The sequence below is a fragment of the Bubalus bubalis genome, chromosome 19, assembly GCF_019923935.1.
Source record: "Bubalus bubalis isolate 160015118507 breed Murrah chromosome 19, NDDB_SH_1, whole genome shotgun sequence".
Taxonomy (NCBI): Eukaryota; Metazoa; Chordata; class Mammalia; order Artiodactyla; family Bovidae; genus Bubalus; species Bubalus bubalis.
In genome coordinates this window covers 8,951,336-8,970,944 of record NC_059175.1, presented here as the reverse complement: position 1 = coordinate 8,970,944, position 19,609 = coordinate 8,951,336, and the positions used below count along the sequence as shown (strand labels likewise).

At 47.0% G+C, this 19,609-nt stretch overlaps 1 protein-coding gene across 2 annotated transcripts in view; it reads right to left on the bottom strand.

Moving 5' to 3' along the window:
• Nucleotides 1-8,691: 8,691 nt before the first annotated feature.
• Nucleotides 8,692-19,609, bottom strand: part of ZNF366 (zinc finger protein 366) — a 61,487-nt gene continuing 50,569 nt past the window's right edge. For both annotated transcript variants that reach the window (XM_006078182.4, XM_006078183.4), the window contains exons 4-5: nt 12,556-12,730; nt 8,692-9,685 (exon numbers count right to left, since the gene is read on the bottom strand). In XM_006078182.4, the coding sequence (XP_006078244.2) occupies nt 9,162-9,685; nt 12,556-12,730 (699 nt within the window). In that variant the 3' untranslated portion in view covers nt 8,692-9,161. The remainder of the gene's footprint in view (nt 9,686-12,555; nt 12,731-19,609) is intronic.

Sequence of the window (19,609 nt, the reverse complement as noted above, 5' to 3'; positions counted from 1 at the left end):
TACGACGTGACAATGCAGCAGATACACAAGGACGTTTCCCACATCGCACTACAAACACAGACACCCTCTCCGGGGAACCTAAGAGAAACTCTTGGGCTTCCACTTCCCCTCCATTTGTTTGAAGGATCAAGAGAACACAGTTCCATTTTCAACAAAAATGAAAAAGGAAAATCATGAAAAGAGCCAACCTCCTTTTTTTCTCTCTTAATATATTGTTGCATCCAGGGAAGAGGAAGCAGTGAGCGCCACTGATACTGGGTCCCTGGGGACCCTATAAGGGTCACTCCCCAGCTCTCAAATGAGCTCGTCTTCCTCCGCTTGCACAGCAAGTTCATAATGGGACTGGAAGTTACTCTTGGCTCAGGTCTGCTCTGCAGAAAATGAAGTACCCTGGTGCTTCAGGGAACCAGGCTGTCTTCCCACCTGGGTTTTTACAGGGAGGACAGTTTTTAGCTTTAAAGCTTTGGAGGTTTGGAGTAAGGAGATTTGAAAGGCCCTGAGCTGTGTTCCTGCCAGCCTCCATAGGCCTGTAAGCACTGTGTGTTCCTTAAGGGCAGGGGCAGTCTCCTGCTACATGTTTTTGTTTTTTATTTCTTCTTAAGGTGCTTTCTGTGGTGCCATGGACCAATTCACTTTGGGACTTAAAATGTGACAACACCTTATTTATTCTGTACTGTTGCAAAGTAATGTGTGCACTGGATAAAATTTTCCAGACAACTGGACTGTCACCCTTTGAGAATTGAATAGTTTAAAATGAAAATGTGTTTGGAGTGCATTTAGTTAATAAATATGGTAGAGATGATGAACTGTTCTTTGACCGTGCAAGTCCATTATCAGGAACATGTACTATTTTACTGGCTGGATCAGAGACGGCCCCAGGGCCTGTGGAGATGCAAACTCCTTGAGCCTCCCCTTGGGGTCCTGGGGCTCCCCCTCGTGCCCTCGGTTTGCTGGGTTCTAACTCTGTGCCCCTTTGTCTTCACTGGTACCGTTTCTTCCCAGGGTCCGTGTCTGAGAAGCTTCACTCAGTCTTGACTATTTCCTTCTTCACTGATCATAACCCAGAATAAAACTGAGAGAAACCAGATGGACTTACTTTTACATATACTATTTGGCAAGTAGGTTCTCTTGCTAATCGAGTAAAGAGCGTGGGTTTTATGATAGCTATGAAAATCTAATTCACCCTTTCCATCATTATGTGAGGAGATGAACTTTATATCAAGTGGCATTTTATTTTTTACTTGGAAAAATGTATGTTTATCTATTAAAATTAAAATTTGCTTTCGGTAGAACAAGCCAATTGGACCTCCAAACAGATATGTGTGTGTGTTAGTCACTCAGTCGTGTCCAACTCTTTGCAACCCATGGACTGTAGCCCGCCAGGCTCCTCTGTCCATGGGGCTTCTCCAGGCAAGAATACTGCAGTGGATTGCCATATCTTCCTCCAGGGGATCTTCCTGACTCAGGGATCGAACCCAAGTCTCTCATGTCTCCTACCCTGGCAGGCAGGGTCTTTACCACTAGCACCACCTGGGAAGCCCCCAGACAGACTTAGAACCATCCATTCCTAACTTCCTCTTTGCTATCTTTTTAATCCAGGCCAGTATTATCTTGCACAGACTATTGAAACTGCCCCTTAATGGTCTCCCAACATCATCCTGGCTTTCTTCCAACCCACTCTCCACACAATAGTCAGAATGAACTTTAGAAAACGCAGATCTCATTATTTCATCCCCATGCTCAGAGGCTCTCCACGCCAGCCTCACCTCGCAGCATGGTCCCTCTCCTGCTGTGCCCTCCATGCCGTCCTTTCCCTGGCCATGTTCCCCTCAGTCGAAGACCTTTGCACATGCTGCCTGCTCTTCCGGAAATTGTCTTCCCCTGTCTTTTCCACGGCTGGCCCCTTCTACCCTTCAGTTCTCAAATTAGATGTCACTCTCTGACCACTCTAATTAAAGTAATCACTATTATTGTCTTTTAGAGTAGAGTTGAGTGGATAGATATATGGGAGTGAACACAGAGTATGAGAGTCTTTGTATCACATGCTAATGCCCATCAGATAGCATTCACCATGAAAAAACATTAAAGTCAGGCAGAGATTAAGTCAGGCAGACAACTGACCTTGTGAGTTGACTTCAACCCTCTGTCAACAGCTAGTCCAGTGCTATAACAAAGCACATATGAAGTGGCCACAGTGGCACAGATGGAAGCTATACACGAGTGCAACAGCGTGAACTCCATTTACCAAGGCTAACCTATTGCTGAATATCCAACATGCCAGCCACAAAGAATGGTGCCGAGCCTCCAATATGGCAGCATTACTCAAGAAGCACAACTAGTCACTTGGTGAGAAGCTGACCTTTTATTATTATTTATTATTTATTTATATTGAGTCCCTTTTGACTTGAAAGGACTTTTTCACAGGAATAGACACATACTTCATATGTAGGTTTGCCCTTCCGGCTGGTAGGACCTCAGCCAGCATGCTTATGCAAGTGGTATGGTTATGGAGTGTTTGTTTTATAGACACAGAATCTTAGATAGTGTAACATCAGACGATAGCATTCACATTACAGCAAATGAGGTGAGGGATGGGCCCGTGACCATAGGATCTACAGGTCGTATCACACACACACCACCCAGAAGGGGCCAGCTGCCTGGAGCTCTTCTTGGAGGAAATACTCCACGAGGATGGAGTGTCGTCCTCCAGCATATGCACTGAATCAAAGACTTTTATATGGTCCTATACTCTCAGCAGGAAGAATGCATGGATCCTGGACCAAGGCTGGAAGCAGGAGCGGCCCTACTTGTAGTGACATGTGGGGGACTCAGTATTTCTCATCGCTGTGACTCTGGGCTCTGGAGGGTTAGAAGTGCTCCTACTCAAAGAGGGTACACTTCCACCTGTGGCAAGAGGACCATTTAATGATAAGCCATGAGAAGGCAAGGGCCCCCACTCCAGTGCTCTTGTCTGGAAAATCCCATGGGCGGAGGGGCCTGGGGGGCTGCAGTCCATGGGGTCGCTGAGGGTCAGACACGACTGAGCGACTCCACTTTCACTTTTCACTTTCATGCATTGGAGAAGGAAATGGCAACCCACTCCAGTGTTCTTGCCTGGAGAATCCCAGGGACGGGGGAGCCTGGTGGGCTGCCATCTCTGGGGTCTCACAGAGTCGGACACGACTGAAGCGACTTAGCAGCAGCAGCATATCTGTCACCTGGGCACTTTTTATTCCGTGTCTCCAGGGACCTGCAGACAAGCATAGGAGTCACCATCTTGGCAGAGGGAAAAGACCTGATCATCAGGAGAGAGGAGAGCGGTTGTCACATAAGGGGTCAGGGAGGAATATGCGTGGAACCCACCTGGGGTTCTCTTGGTGTTTCCTTCTCCACCCATGACTCCAAATGACAAACCCAGTAACCCCATTCTGAGAAGAGCATCTATCTTAGTCCATTTGGGCTGCTAGAACAAAATATCACAGACTGACTGACGGACACAGCAAACATTGATTTCTCACAGTTCTGGAGGTTGGGAAGTCCAAGATCATGTGCCCACAGCTCCTGTGTCTGGTGAGGACCCTTCTCCTGGTTTGCAGACAGTCACTTCCTTGCTGCATCCTTGCAGTGCAGAGAGAGAGAAGACTCTGGTCTTAGCACTAGTCTCATCATGAAGTTCTATCCTCATGCCCTTATCTAAACCCAATTATCTCCCAAGGGTCCTACCTCCAAATAGTATCACACTAGGGTTAAGGTTTCAACATACAAATTAGAAGGGAGACCAAAGCACTCAGTCTGCAGCAACGCCATGACCAAGGTCAGGCCCTTTGGAGACGAGCGTCTGAGCCACGCTACATGGAAAGCCCCTGACTGGGCAGAGGTGGTACCTGACAGTGAGATGGATCTAGACAGGTAATGGAGGAAGGAGGAAGTGAGCATCAGTGTGTCTCTGAGACTGACTGCTGCAACAGGGCTGAAGTTTATTGCACAAATCTCCCTTTTCTTAGTTTTTCCTCAGGCAGAGAGGCCCACTGGAATCCTGAAGGCGGTGTTCTGTGATTGCACAGGAGGAAGTGGATTGGAATGATGCAAGCGGTAGGCTGTGGCAGACGCAGTCACCCAGTCTCTCTTCAGAGAGGGCCTCGCGCTGAGCTGTGGGGAGTGGAGGCAGCAGACACCTCTAGCCACCAGCTCCCTGACTGTCTCAGGGTCTGCCCCTGTGCAGAGTCACACCTTCCTGAGGTCAGGCTCCTCCTGGGAGTGCAGCTTCTGTTGACAGGGCAAGGGGTGGGGGTGGCGGGGGGCACCGAGGCCTGAATGTCTCTGCCCAGCGTGGCTCCGCTCGGATGAGTGGACCTTGCCCCCAGCTGCCCACCATGTTGGATGAGAGCAGCACAGTCCTGCTTCTCTCTTACTCGGTGCTCTTTCCTCGTGCTTCTTTTAACTGGTGCTCATCCCTAATAAACACCTTGCACCCAAATCTGTCTTAGCATGTGCTTCCAGAGAGCCTGCCACAGGCCATACGCTTGGCGGGCAAAGGAAGAACTTGCTGATGAAGCTGTTCCAAGCAAGTTGTTTCCCTCTCCTGAACCTCCATTTCCTCATCAGTAAAGTGGAGACAACCACCTCTGCCTATCAGGGTTGTGTGAGGTTCAAAGGAGGTTGAGCGTGCAAAGCACCTGGCACATCGCTTGGCACATAACAGCAAGTAACATTTATAAGGGAAGCTTCCTCGGAGATGGACAACTTCCCACGCTGACATAGCTCTGGGTGCTCTGCTGAAGAGGGGGAGCTGAGTGTCCCATTTCCTGGCCGCTTCACTGATGTGAATAGTAACAGCTAAGTCTTACGAGGCATATGCTGTGAGCCATGCACACGAGTGTCTTCATGTACTACCTCGTTTAACCCACAAAATGACCTGGTGAGGACGGCGCTGTTCCTGGTCCCATTTTACAGATGAGGAGACTAAGGCACAGACAGAAGTTCACAAACTGGCCTCAGGACCCAAAGACTAGAAGTGGGAGAGCTGGGCATTGAGCCCAGGAACCTGGCCCCAGAGTCTGTGCTCTTGCCCACTGAAGCGCACACTGCACAAAGGACTTGACACAGAACAACACAGTGTTGCCTCCACCTTCCACTTTCCCATGGCACCCTTCCAGAACTAGTTCTTCCGAACAGGAGAGAAGACGGTGTGGAACATGTCACCTGCCTGCTGATGGGCTGAGGTTCATTCATCCGTTTTTGGAGGCTTGGTGCGAGAATCCATCACCCACGTCTCCCTGGGGCCGAGACGCACCCCGGTGGGAACTGCTCTGCCGGGAGGTCTCAGGGCAGGAGTGAGAAACTGCGAAAGGCAGCTTCCTTGTAAAATTTCAGGTTTCGCAAATGATTAACTCAGTTTTTTTCCAACATGTCTTTATTTGTTTAAATTAACAAAATATAGGTTACATGCTATTTTCAGGTAAACTGCTTTTTCACTGAGGCAGAAAGCAATATTCACAACTTGGGCTGTTACATACTTCAAGTTTTAGTTTTAAATAGCAAGCCAGAATTCTGTACAAAATCAACATTTGGTGTAATATTGTCCAAATATGTGAAGGATTTTAAATGTTAGCTCTGTTACATTTTGTTCCCGCAAAGCAGACAAAGATCATAATTCAAAACACGATGTTAATATTTTATTAAATGCCTTCAAGGCTTAATAAATACAGTGTGCACATTGGCTGTCTCACGCAACTTCTCATATACAAATATACCAGATACCCTTGTGAGATCATGGAAGGTCAGCCTCAGTCTCATGGCCGGTGAGAAGATAAATTTTTAAAAAGAGAGAATGAGTTGAAAGGCAACAAAAGCAGGTAATCATAGGCTGGAATAAAAAGATTAACAGAAAATATGCCACTTGGATGGGTCAGTTGGTCGGTTCAAAGACAGTGGTGAAAAGCCTGGAAAGCATCTGGTCAGGACCTATTTTCAAAGTGGCACAACGTGATACATGTCATGCTATCCTGGCCGCGCAAGTGCTGATGACCTTGGATGGTTTCATCCCTTAGTTCTCTGAGAAAGGCCTTATGGCTTCTCTTTCAGGCTTGCGTTCTGCCTTATTAACAGCTCTAGGCAAGGTTGGCCATCCCTTCCCTTAGCTCTGTGCTCTGTACTTATGCATAGGGTGCCCATATAATTCATCACCCAAACTGGAACATTTTTGAGAGTTAAGGTGACACTCTTAGTGACTACGTGGGGACAAGAGGTATAAACCTAGGTTGTCCCAGGCAAATCAGGATGTTGGTCACACACAAAACCAAGGTTTTAGACTTGGTTCTCAGAAGGTCAAGGCGTATTAATCAGCAGGTTATAGCTAATTATATCTACATCTCTCATAGAGTCAAGAATGAAAAACAGGCTTTAGAATACATTCCATAACAATTTTTTTTATTACTTTTCCTAGACCCTTTTTTCTTCCTCCAAACGAAATTTTACTTGGAAGTCTAACAAATAAAACAGATGGAATTGGAGCTGCTCTGAGTGAAGTGGGAATGAAGGCTGAGAATTTCTTCTCCTCTAGCAGCTCTAGAAGGTCTAAGAGGACCTCTTGCTTCTCAACACACAATGTGGAAACCACCATTCTGGACCACACTCTTTCCATCTCAACATTAACTTGTTCCTCAAACACTCCCACCTGACTCTTTTTGGGTGGAAAAGTCTATAAACTTGCTATTCAAGATCTCCTAGTTCCTATTTCAGTTTGGCACACCCAGAACAAACTGAAATCTGCAGCCTTTATGGCAGGTGCTCAACACCTGGCTGCTGAAAGAATGAATATGTAACAGGCCCCTGAGAGCTGGAGGTTTCAGAGACCACTCTGCCAGTCTCTGAGTGACGTCATTGGAGGCACTGACGAGCTATATTAAAAATGATGAATGGAAAGCAAATGGCCCCTCGGAAGGATAGGTTTGGATCCTTTGGGTCCTATCCTCTGGGTAGGTTCTTGACTCAGAGTTGTTCTGGTAACTGCAGAAACCCATGATCCTCCCTTTACCATCCCCTTTGCAGGTGCCCTGACCCTGAGACAAGCAAGGAAGGCTGCAGGGAACTCAAACGGCTTTGGCAAGCTGTGGTGGTAATGCTGGAGGAAGGAACCTAAGCAAAGTGGCAGGAGGAGCTGCATCAGGGGCTGACAAAGTGCGTGCGTGACTGACGAGGACTAGATGAGGCTGATGGGGAAGCACCTTACCAAGAGAAAAAGAAAAACAGCATCCCACAGTCAGAGATGGGTCAGACTGTCTAATGAAATGTACTGGGAATTTTGGGAGGAGAAGAAGCAAACAATAAACAGTACCTAGCTCTACAAATAAGAGTTGAAACTACCAAGAAGCAGTTTTTACATAAACACAGACACAGTACCAGAGGGTCACTGCTTGCGGGCAGTCACATGTATGTGACATCTGGCCAGCACTGCTCTGTCAGAATCCAGCGCCTAAGGAAAGCCCACCTGCTGGGCTCAGACCACGCTTCAGTCACCACCACTCACTGGAATCATGGTTCACGAATCTAGGAAGAAATAATTAGTCACTGTAGGCTGACTATGTACTTTTAAACATATTAAGTGATCATAAACATCACAGGCATCATGTCCTATTAAAAAAAAAACTGTGTGTTTATACAGTGTGTGTGTGTGTGTGTGTCTCCTCTCGTGAGGTTCTGACAGAACAGGTAAGAAGGCCTAAGTCAGCAGAATGATCTCAAGGTCTCCTGCTTTCTATCTTAATGAGTAAAGCCAGAAGCAGAAATATTTATGGAATCCTTGTGAGGGGGTCGTGGGAGCCACTATTTTATCCTAGTCGATCTTTCTCAACTCTCGCTACACGTAAGAGTCATCTGGGGCAATTTGGAAAATAACCAATGCCAGAGCTCCCCTCTAGACCAATTCAATCAGGGCCTCAGGGGCCCAGGCCCCAGCATTAGTATTTTTTTTTAAGGCTCCCTGAGATGATTCTGGGACTTCCCTATAGCTCAGATGGTAAAGAATACACCTGCAACGCAGAAGACCCGGGTTTGATTCCTGCGTTGGGAAAATCCTCTGGAGAAGAAAATGGCAACCCACTCCAATATTCTTGCCTGGAGAATCCCAAGGACAGAGGAGCCTGGCGGGCTACAGTCCGTGAGGTCGCAAAGAGTTGGACACAACCGAGCAGCTAACACTACTACTACTGAGATGATTCTAATGTGCAGGCAGCACTGAGAACACAGCCCCGCAACTGCTTTCCTAGCAATGGTTATTCCAATACTCTAAACAAGTTAGAGCTTAAATTTCAGGGAGAATTCCTCCCCCCACCGACCCCCAGCCCCGCAGCTCCAGCACTGAGGAGAAATCCGCTGCTCACAGGCTGCCGGCTCTTCCTGCAGCCGCTTCACAGGATGAGGCCTTGGAGCAAGGTCTCCAGGAGGGAGCCCTGCTCAGGACTCAGGGTTAGCCTGCAGACACTGAGCACTGCTGGGCCATCAGAAAAGATGCTCCAATGCCACATCTGATGAAGGCAGCGGGAGCCGAACAAGGCAGACCCAGGCAGGAATCTAAGCACTGCTGGTTTTTCCTTAATCAAAATGAATCACATTCTCTTGAAATTTTATCTTATATCTGCAGCAACTACTCAAGAACATCCTCTTTAAAAACTCACCCTCTGTCATTTCTGATATTTTTTTGATTATTTAATAAAGAGATTTTAAAAATATATACCACTACTACAATTTTCATCTATCTGGAAAAATATAACTTTCACAAATTCAACTAAAGAGTCATTAATAAAGTAATATGTCAAGCACCATATTTTTGCAACTAGAAAGAAATTTACCATGTTAGTCAATGGAAAATAGAATTTCTAAAAGCACCTCAGCATCAGCTTACAATTAGATGTCTAGAAGAGAATGTACAGTTAACTGTATTGGAGATCCATGAAACAACATTGAAGAAGGCCCTCCATGTGTGTTAAAAATCAAGGGCCCAAATGCAAGATCTGAGAAGCATTTCCTTCTCTACTCATTTAGTCTGCGCCCTTTGTCAAGATTTGTGCCCTTCTCCTCTCCAGCAAATGAGAGCTCATGCGGAAAGCTGTATCTGCACTGCCTAGCTCTCATTTTCCAAGTGTAATTCTTAAACCGTCCACTTAGATCCCCAAAAGCACTGCTTGTTTTTCCATTTTCCTCTCCAGTAATTCTTTTAAACTCTCATCTCTGTGCTTGAAGTACAAGTAATCAGAAAAGGCTGGGCCCCTCCGGGTGCTCGGCAGGACCCGGAGGCCAGGCCGCTCGTCTCTGCGGGCGAACTCTCGCTCGGGGCCGCCCTCGGGCCCCAGGCTATCTCGGCTCTTCAGCGGCCGGGCCCCCGGAGGCGAGGCCTCCTCGGCGGGCGCCTCCTCCCCGGGGCCCGGCTCCGGCTTGGCAGACAGGTCCTGCGGCGCGCAAAGCGGCGGGCCGCGGGGCCCGAGGCCCGGGCTGTCCGGCTCCACCTCGTAGCAGTTGTCCTCGTCCTCCTCCTCGTGGCAGGAGCTGCCCCGGGCGCTCTCCCCGTCCGACTGGAAGGCTGGCCCCTTGGCCCGGCGCTTCTGGGACAGGTCGAAGGGCTCCTCCTGCTCCAGGCTCCGCAGGGCCCCCGCCGTCGGCGCCAGCGCAATTCTCCCCCTTCCAAAACCTGCCAGGAGCAAAGGCACGTTCAGGCCGCCGAAGGGGTCGCTGGGTGGAACCCAGGGCTGGTTAGCATAGCCTGATTTTTGCATTTTAAAACTAGATAAATCCCCAGAAGGCTGTAGAGAGATGGGCCTTGTCACAGCTGGAATCGATATCCGTGTGACTCCTTTCAGGGGATTGTGGCAACATGCATGAAAAACTTTAAAAATAAGCACACCTTTGACTTAGCCAATCACACAACTGAAAACTTAAACTATGAAAATAGTCTGGCAGATGCACAAACTGTATAAGGATGGGTGAAAACAACGTATCCATCTAAGGACAGAGGTTTGTTTACATAAATAGTAGTACCTCCATGGGGCTTCCCTGGTGGCTCGGACCATAAAGAACAGTTAAGGTATTATATGTATAAAAGGTATTTCTATGTGTATAATATGTCGATACCTCTTAGTGCTCATAAAAGGTATTCTCTATATACTTTAAGTAAAAAAATATATATTTATAGTGTAGACTCTATTTTATCTATCAAAAAATATCTGGAAGGATATATGTCAAAATCTCAAAAATGGGTAACTATGAGGTGATTTTTACATTTTTCTTTTCACTTCGAATATATTTCTTTTTACTTTTAACAGTGAACACATATTTTACCATAAGAAAAAAATAACAAAGATATTTTCATTGTGGAAAAAAACCAGATATTGCACTTGGGTCCAGGGCTCCCCAAGCACGGACAGAGCTGGCAGGGCAGACGAAGGTCCGGTGAGACGTTCGAAGCCCCCTGCCCAACCACAGGTGTCCTCGCTGCTGGACACGGGGAGGTGGGCGGGCCTCACTTTCAGGGATGGGCTTTTCAGCAGCCAACAGACACGTGGGAGGCGGGACCCATCCCTTCCGTGGTGGGCCAGCGGTCAGGCCTGGAGGAACAGGTGGGGAGGAACAGGAGAGCAGGGAGGGCCGGGGGGTGGCCAGACCCTGGTGCCCAGGGAGAAGCAGGCTGCTGAGCTGGGGACACACCAAGGAAGCCGATGTCCAGGGCTGCCTACTTTACGGTGTTGTCAGGCGATGACGCTATCTGTAGCTTTAATCTTGTCAGGGACACAGGGAGGATCTTTTTAATCTGGGTCATGATTCTTGAGCTATTTCAAAAACTAGAGTGAAGAAATGCCAAAGCCTTTTGTAGATGAAAGCATTAACATTGTTGGAAGTCTGTTACAAACTTTCAAAGCAACTCTCTGATAATATAGTGATGCTCTTGATTTTTCCAGAAGAATGACAGTCTTTAGGTGCCTGTAAGGATGTGAGCATCCACATGGGGTAAGTTCTGGTGACCGAGTCAGACTTTCAGATGGAGCACTGTCTCCTCATTGCCTTCTATGTCTCCAGCCGTGGTGGCTGAGCAAACTTCACCTAATTCTGGAAAAATCCAGAATAGCTGGATGCAAAGAATAATTCAGGAAAAGAACATCCTCAAGGGGAAAAAATGCTTTTGTTTTTAACAAGCATTTTTTCAGGGCTTTTATACACACTCCATGCCTTGTTTTAGGATGGTCAATTTTCTGTCACCCAGGAGTCATCATAAACTCAGAGGGCGTTTCAGAAATCTGAAAGCTACAATCATTTTGCTTCATGCTGGGTGTGCATGCATGCATTCTACTTATGAATATGGGTGCCTAGTTGACCACATCGTTTGTAAAGGGGGGGAAGAAGCAGCAGATATGAACAAACCACCCATGTTTTTACCCAGTGCAGTGAGCACTGGCTGGAGCCAGAAATTCCTGAGTTAGAATCTCAATTCTGCATTCAACTTGCTGTTTGACCTTGAGCAGTTTCTATAACACCTCTTGGCCATGGTCTCCTCTTACATAAAATGAGAACACCACAGTCTACTTTGTGAAATACTGGGGACAAGCAATAACATCTAAGAGCATTGCCCTGTGCTTGGATCATCAGCCCAGTTAACATGCTACTGCAAGTTACATATATGTGTCTTCTCTTCCTGCACACAGACCTCCCAGAGGGTGAACCAAGGCGATTCAGTTCCCCTTGCGCCTGCCAGGGCATGGAGCACACCACACTGGACAGAGTGCATTTAATGCCTGTTTACTGAAGGACAACCTACTGAGTTCAGTACTTCTGGAAATTAACTCTTTCCTGCAAAGAAAGGGACTGAGAAGATAACAGGAGGCAGGAACTTTCCATCAGTTCAGTTAGGACTCGGTGGGGGAGACAGAAGCCCCTGCTCGGCCTGTGGCCAACCGGCCCTTCCAAGCAGGAAAACTGTCCTCTTGAGTTTCTGATTGTGAGCAGGTGGATGAGACCTAGCCTGCTATCCTGCCAGACCTAGACCTAGACTAGACACACTTCAGCTATCAGCAGAACTTGCAGGCCTGCCCCTTAACAGCAGTGCGATCAAGAGGATATAGTATGGCTTTAGAGTCAGAAAGGTCTGCGTTCAAATTCTCAGTCAGCCACTTTTCAGTTGAGTCAGGTTAATATTTCAAAGCCTCAGCTTCCCTATCTGTAATATGGGGATAATAGAAGTTCCTCCAACCTGGAGTTACTATAAATATTCACAGAGACAGATCACTTGCTGCAGGGCCTGGAACACAGAATGAAGAGTGGTGCCGACCGGCACCATTATGATGCTCTAACCTACATCACTTTCACTTACAACCTCCAGATATTCACTCTGCGCTTGTTATAGTTATGTTGCCAACCTGCTCCTGCTACTCTGCTGTGGTCTTGAAGACGATGCTCCCTTTTTTAAATGTAGGAATAACCCCCAGAGTAGAGCTCCCTAAAGACAAGCTCAGCTCCCATTTCGTCACTCGCTGGGCCCGGCCACCGCGGGGCTCCTGGAAGGGCGATTACCTTGAGAATGGAGGCCCCGCTCCATGACCCCGTGCTTCACTTTCATGTGGCGTGTCAGGTTCCCCTTCAGGGTGAACTTGCTGGGGCAGTAGAGGCACTTGAAGGGCTTGCTGTCAGAGTGCAGGTGCATGTGGCCCATGAGGTTGTGCATCCGGTTGAATTCCTTCCCACAAAGCTGTCGAGACAGTGACCAGGAGAATACAGCTTACTCATGGGTGGGACCCTTGCCCAGATAACCACACTCAGGCCTGGGTGAGGATGGACGAGCTGTTACTTTGTTTGAATCTTGGCATTTTTAAACTGCTTCCAAATAAAGTGTCCCCAAGGAAGTCAGGGAGTGGCTGCCTTGAGCCCAGGCTCAGAGGTGGAGCAGGGAGGGATGGATTCATGAGATTTTATTCCTGTTGTACAGGGATTTTTAAACTCAAGGTAAAAACTGCAAAGCTATTGAAGCTTCTTTTGAACACAACCTTTCGAAAACGAGATCTTCTCTGAAAAGCAATTGCTGAAAGTATGCTTCACTATAATGATAAGGATATGATGACTTGGTTAGTATTTATGGAGTATTTACAATATGGAAAGGCCTATCCCAAGTCTGCCACGGACTATTTCACTTAACTCACATGAGTCCTATGAGATAGGTGCTGTTCTCATCCCCATTTTACGGATGGACAAACTGAGGGGTTAAGATGAAAGGCTGGCCAGGGCACACACAGCTTATGGGTGCTGGATCTGGGATGATGAACTCAGGGCCTTGGACACCAGAGACCATATCATCAGTCAGCATGTATCACACAGTTTCCCCCAACATAACTCTTCCATTAGACTGTATCAACAATGCTTCTCTAATTTTTTTAATTTGCTGACTATGGGGAGTTAAAAGGAACAGTGTATAAAGGGAGGACTGTGTCTGTTCTCTGGGTAGAGATTTGAAGTACTGAAAATATCATCCTAGGTATCCAAAAGCCAACCTGTTTTAGTCACTTCTTTTCTTCTCATTCCTATTTCCATCAAATTGCAAATACATGATGGACCACACCAGCAGTTCCCTAGCTCCCATGGGAACAGCAGAACTGCCTGTTTGAAGGCAGGACGTGCAGATGCTGAGGGTGGGAGACAGGAGCAGCTGTTGTGCATGCTCTCCTTGCTTTTCTTGTCCCCAGGCTTCCCCAGAGTGGGGTTTGGAAGCTCCAGCCCTTGCTCGGCTGTGCTGTGAGGAATGCCGAGAAGGACTCTGTGTCTGTGCTGGGACTCCAGGTTCAGGGGAGGAACGCTCTCTCCCTCCTCCCTTCCCAGCCTCCGAGGCCCACACCAGAGGGTAGAGAAACGGAGTGAGCAGGGCCTGCAGAGAGCGCGTGGAGTGAGGTGTCCACTGAAGCAGACGCCAGTTTTCCTTTCTCACTGAGACATGGTGTCGGCGCCAGTGAGGAGGCTCTGGGTGGAACTTTTATTAATGCAGACCATATTGTCTTCAGGTGGCCATGGCAGTTGAGAGCTGAGCTGGCCAATAGCTGTGACCTTGGGCACTCAGACTAACAGAACGCTGGGCAGTAAGAGGAAGCCATCCTGGGACTGCAGATTTTTCACAGATAATCTATGCATGGGCAATGAATGGCTGGTTCTATATTTTTAAATGATTCACATTTGGGGGTTTTACGTGCTTTTCCCCTTTCCACTTCCTTACTAGCAAGAATGAATGCAGCATGCTGGTGCCCCACACCCAGTGTTCAGAGCATCCTCACCACATTCATCTGGAAAAGGTGGCCCAAGAGGGGAGATGCTGAGAGAGTGGGTCTGACTTAAGAAAAAGTATGGACACTTGCTTTCTTTTTATCCTCAACAGAGACAGTTCATAAAGATCTATCAGCCTGTGGCTCAATTTTGCTCACATGTGAAAGTTCTGATAGAGTTTTCTTTATAAGCTTAGTTTCAGTTCTCTGCCCTGGCTAAGAAGAAAAATGTATCTAGAGATTCTACACTAGGTATTTCCAGTCATGGGTCATCTTAGAAAAGATGTCTCTCATTTGGTTCACGGGATAGTTCCTGACTATTTGGAACAATGCTGCTGTTGAAGTTGCTGAGCTGAACAGCCCTTCATTAGACAGAGGCATCTCTAAAGGCTCTGCCTGCCTTTTTGTTATAATCCCTGCCTAGCACCAGGCTGACACGATAGGTCCTTATTAAGCCTCTGCTGAGTGAGTGAAGGGGTGAGGCACATTAAGCAGGTCTGAAAAGAGCAAGAGTCATGGGGAGATAAGCACAAGAGATGCAGGGAGAGAGGGGCTAGGGTCTGGAAGATCAATTAAGCTACTGCACTTGTCCAAGCCTGGATGGGTCTGGTGGTATTATAGGCAGGACAGAGAGAGAGAACTGAAGGAATAAATGGGTGCCTTCTTCCTTCAATGGCTTCATGGAGGCTGATATTCCACTTTTAGTTATCATCTCTGGTTGCTGAGGTATTAGAAGCTGGATTGGTCTGAAAAGGTTTTATAAAGGAGACAAAATTTGAACCTAACCTTGAAGAATATGTGGAGTGCCTTTTGTTTTTGTTGTGGCACAAGAATAGTCTCTTCATTGTCTTCAGACATTTCATCAACCTTAACACTATAGACAAGGGAACTATTACTATTGTGATAACGACCCACAGCTTATTGTACTGCAACTGGCTGTGACTCTGGGGTTAGAGCAATTCCCCGCCTGTGGCCACAGCCCCTCTGCCCCTCATGATAGCCCGCCGCCACCCAACACACACAGGCGTGCACACAGCATGAGGGCTACTGCCAGATTCTTCCTCAGTTTTGGACAAGCAACCTTTTATGATCATTATAGCTGAGGGCGTATTTTCTATACTCATGCTTTTCTAGATCAATTCATTCAGTTCTGAACTTTCTGGGTCATTTTAGTGGTACATGGGGACAACAGGATGTTTTATCATTTTAATAAATGATATTGTTTCCAATCATCAAAAAAGCAAGAGAGTTCCAGAAAAACATCTATTTCTGCTTTATTGACCATACCAAAGCCTTTGACTATGTGGATCACAATGAACTGTGGAAAATTCTGAAGGAGATGGGAATTCCAGACCACCTGACCTACCTCTTGAGAAACCTGAATGCAGGTCAGGAAGAAACAGTTAGAACTGGACATGGAACAACAGACTGGTTCCAAATAGGAAAAGGAGTACGTCAAGGCTGCATATTGTCACCCTGCTTATTTAACTTCTATGCAGAGTACATCATGAGAAATGCTGGTCTGGATGAAGCACAAGCTGGAATCAAGATTGCCAGGAGAAACATCAATAACCTCAGATATGCAGATGACACCACCCTTAGGGCAGAAAGTGAAGAGGAACTAAAGAGCCTCTTGATGAAAGTGAAAGAGGAGAGTGAAAAAGCTGGCTTAAAGCTCAACATTCAGAAAACTAAAATCATGGCATCTGGTCCCATCACTTCATGGGAAATAGATGGGGAAACAGTGGAAACAGTGTCCAACTTTATTTTGGGGGGGCTCCAAAATCACTGTAGATGGTGATTGCAGCCATGAAATTAAAAGACGCTTACTCCTTGGAAACAAAGTTATGACCAACATAGACAGAATATTAAAAAGCAGAGACATTACTTTGCCAACAAAGGTCCATCTAGTCAAGGCTATGGTTTTTCCAGCAGTCATGTATGGATGTGAGAGTTGGACTATAAAGAAAGCTGAGTGCTGAAGAATCGATGCTTTTGAACTGTGGTGTTGGAGAAGACTCTTGAGAGTCCCTTGGATTGCAAGGAGATCCAACCAGTCCATCCTAAAGGAGATCAGTCCTGGGTGTTCACTGGAAGGACTGATGTTGAAGCTGAAACTCCAATACTTTGTGAACAGCTGATTCATTTGAAAAGACCCTGATGCTGGGAAAGATTGAAGGCAGGAGGAGAAGGGGACGACAGAGGATAAGATGGTTGGATGGCATCACCGACTCAGTGGACATGAGTTTGGGTAAACTCCAGAAGTTGGTGATGGACAGAGAGGCCTGGCGTGCTGCGGTTCATAGGGTTGCAAAGACATGACTGAGCGACTGAACTGAACTGATTATCTCCTGAAGTCAAGGTTTATTGCCTCAGGGAAGAAGATCCACTGTGGGACATGACTCATCAGCTATATATTCTTATGTGTGATTGGTAAAGGAGACAAATTTTGTTGTTGTTGATAAAACTTAATTTTTATACACCATGGTTTATAAAATTTTTATATTTTTAATATACCATGGTTTTATATACCATTTTTTATGGTTTATGATAGCTTACTGGTAGCCAGTGGAGAGCTTTCCCAGGGATAAGAAATAATGTGTTAGCTCTGAAAATTTTGAGGACACTAAAAGTGTCATCAAATAAAATAAATAATATTTTGAGGACAAATAATATTTTATTTGTCCTCAAATAAGATACCATTTCTGGTATTCAGAAATGTAGCCACCTTCCTTCTCTGTGTGGCCAACCCCAATAATTCAGCACAAGGCTACATACATAATAACATTTAATGAATGTCTAAGTGTATGGTTAGGAAATAAACAACCAAGTCAGGGAAAATATGACTTCCTCATGCAGAAGTTCCACAAAGCAGCCATCACTAACTCTCTCTCTTGTTACCACTAAAGCTATTCACACTAGTTTGCAAACCAAAATCCTCAGTGGCAGAAAGATAGAAGCAATTAACTCAGGACTTGAAGTACCTGAACACCATTCACATCTCAGTGGTAGGTACCCTTAGCTTCTTCCTCTCAGCCTCTGGCCCTTCCACGGAGCCCTTGGGTTCTTATCCAGAACACCTGGCCTTGTCATCCTTAGAGGATCGTCCTCACATGACAACACACAAATATATGGAGATTTTCTGTGTCTGTGAAAGTTGGAGAGGCCTTTCAGTAACCATTAGTGAAGAGAGGCCAGAGAAAGAGGATTGTGTCAATTAAAGATGGTGCCCTCAGGTGGGGTTTGGTGTGATCTCTAAGCAGAATCACTGTAGTGGAGGAGAGGAGTTAGGTGGACAGGGAGAAGGGTTGTGGGGGAGCATCAAAACTCTAGCTTCTCCTGGAAAGCAGTCATATACACAGCCCCCTTAAGACAAGATGTGAGGTGCAGAGCCTGCCCAAGTCAAGACTTGCTGAATCGCCTCCTGCCGAGGTCTGTGGAAATTAAAGCCAGGATAGGTGTTCATGCAGGAAGCTGCTGGAGTGGTGAGGAGTCAGATTTCATCTTGCAGGTGGTCGCCTCAACCAGTCCAGCCCTCCTTAACTCTTAGTTGCTCTAATGAGCAGTATTAGTGTGCCTTTGACATTAAATATTAGCTTTTCCACCTATACCCACCTTTAAACCTACTTTTAAAAAGGGAAGTGGATCGCAAAGTGTAATAGACAGCAGAGCAGAGAGACAATAGTGAAACCCCAGAGCGATACAGAACTTGCTCCATTTTCTCGTCTGTAAAATGTCCATGGTAATCACAGTTTCCCATGCGAGTTCTTGGTCCAGGTAAAGGGCTTAGCAAATTGTAAGCGCTCGATAAATATTAGCTCATTACTGCCACGATCACGTACATTTCACCCTCCAGAAATGGTTAAGTTCCTTGAGGATGAGGGTGCTGTCTTTTAAAACCAAATTACATGGAAGGCCCACTAAGGAAGGAACAAGTGAAGAATCCTTCGAGTAAACAGCTGCCAGGTTACTTGAGGCATCATAGAAATGGAAGCAGGTGTGGCTCACGCAGCCCTGGGAAATGTGGATGGAGAGAGAAGGTTCACCCTAGATTGCAGGCTCTGAGGAGCCTATCACCTGGCTCCCTGACCCTCCATCAGCCCTTTAAACAGCGGGCAGGTGCCCTGTCCCCTTCTCTGCATAGAAGCTCCTAACTCCGCCTCCTGGCGCCCAGTCCCTCCTTGGTCCAGGCAACTTCCCGCGAGTCCCAGTGACAGTGCTGATAGCCGGAGTCACAGAGAAGCCACTATGCACAGAGGCAGGGCGATGGCAGTGGGCAGCCACTGGGCCGGTCGCCAGAGGCCCACCAGACACGCAGAGGCACACAACTGAGACTGCGATGCTCCAGGAAACCTGTTTCCCTGCTCTGAGAGGAAAGGTCAAAGAGCTGCAGCCTGCAGCCCCGGAGAATGGCCTCCGTTAAGCTGCCCTTCCCTTACATCCTTCTCTCTCTCTCTCTTTTAATAAGAAGGGTGTTCCTTTCCTCAAAGGGAGAGAGAGGGAGGGAGGGAGAGAGAGACTGTAAACTGTCCAAAAGGACCGTGAGAAAACAGGAAGCTTTGAAAAGTACAAGAGAAAGCAAGATGAAATCTATTTGCAGGCGGGCCCCTGGGGACATGCGAGGCATTGTTAAGCAGGCAGTTCATACAGCTATATCCTTCCTTCTGCTGAGGAGGGCTTTGCTGCCAAAAGGCTGCTATCTGGTCACTGCCTTAACCCCCTCAATGCCAGCCTGAGAACCCTGATCCCAAGCACCAGGTGCCTACAAGTCCCCACTGGGTTGGAGCATCTGAGAGCTTGAGGGGGAGATGGAGCCAAGTTGGCAGAGGCAGTGGGGACCCTTTTCAGGGAGAACTCATCCTTTTCTATCTGTTCTTCCCTCAGCCTTCAGCCGTCTGCTTCGGGCAGGCTGCAGATGACCTGGTGATTCATAACATAGGCAGCTCCCAGCTTCACCCATCTCAAAGGAGAATTTGTCCCGGAAATTCTGGATGACTGCTTTTCCTGGACAGGTTTCCCAAAGACGGCAGCTGGTTCTTTGCTATTATGGAGCGTGGCCGCTACAAGGATAGCATCCAAATCAAGTCCTTCGTGCTTACGCAGAATCTGGGAAGCATATTTCTGAAACATGGCTTAAGTCTACAGGCACAGGTCTCTGGAGAAGCTCCAGCTGGCTCCAAGAAGCAAGGAGTCCAGAAGTCGAGCCAACAGCAAAAGAACCCAGAAGGGCAGTAACTTTTCATAAGAAAGAAAAAAAAAAGAAACTAAATGGAAACCTTTCCTCTCCTCCAATTTTCCATCCTATTGTTAATGCTTAATCCCGC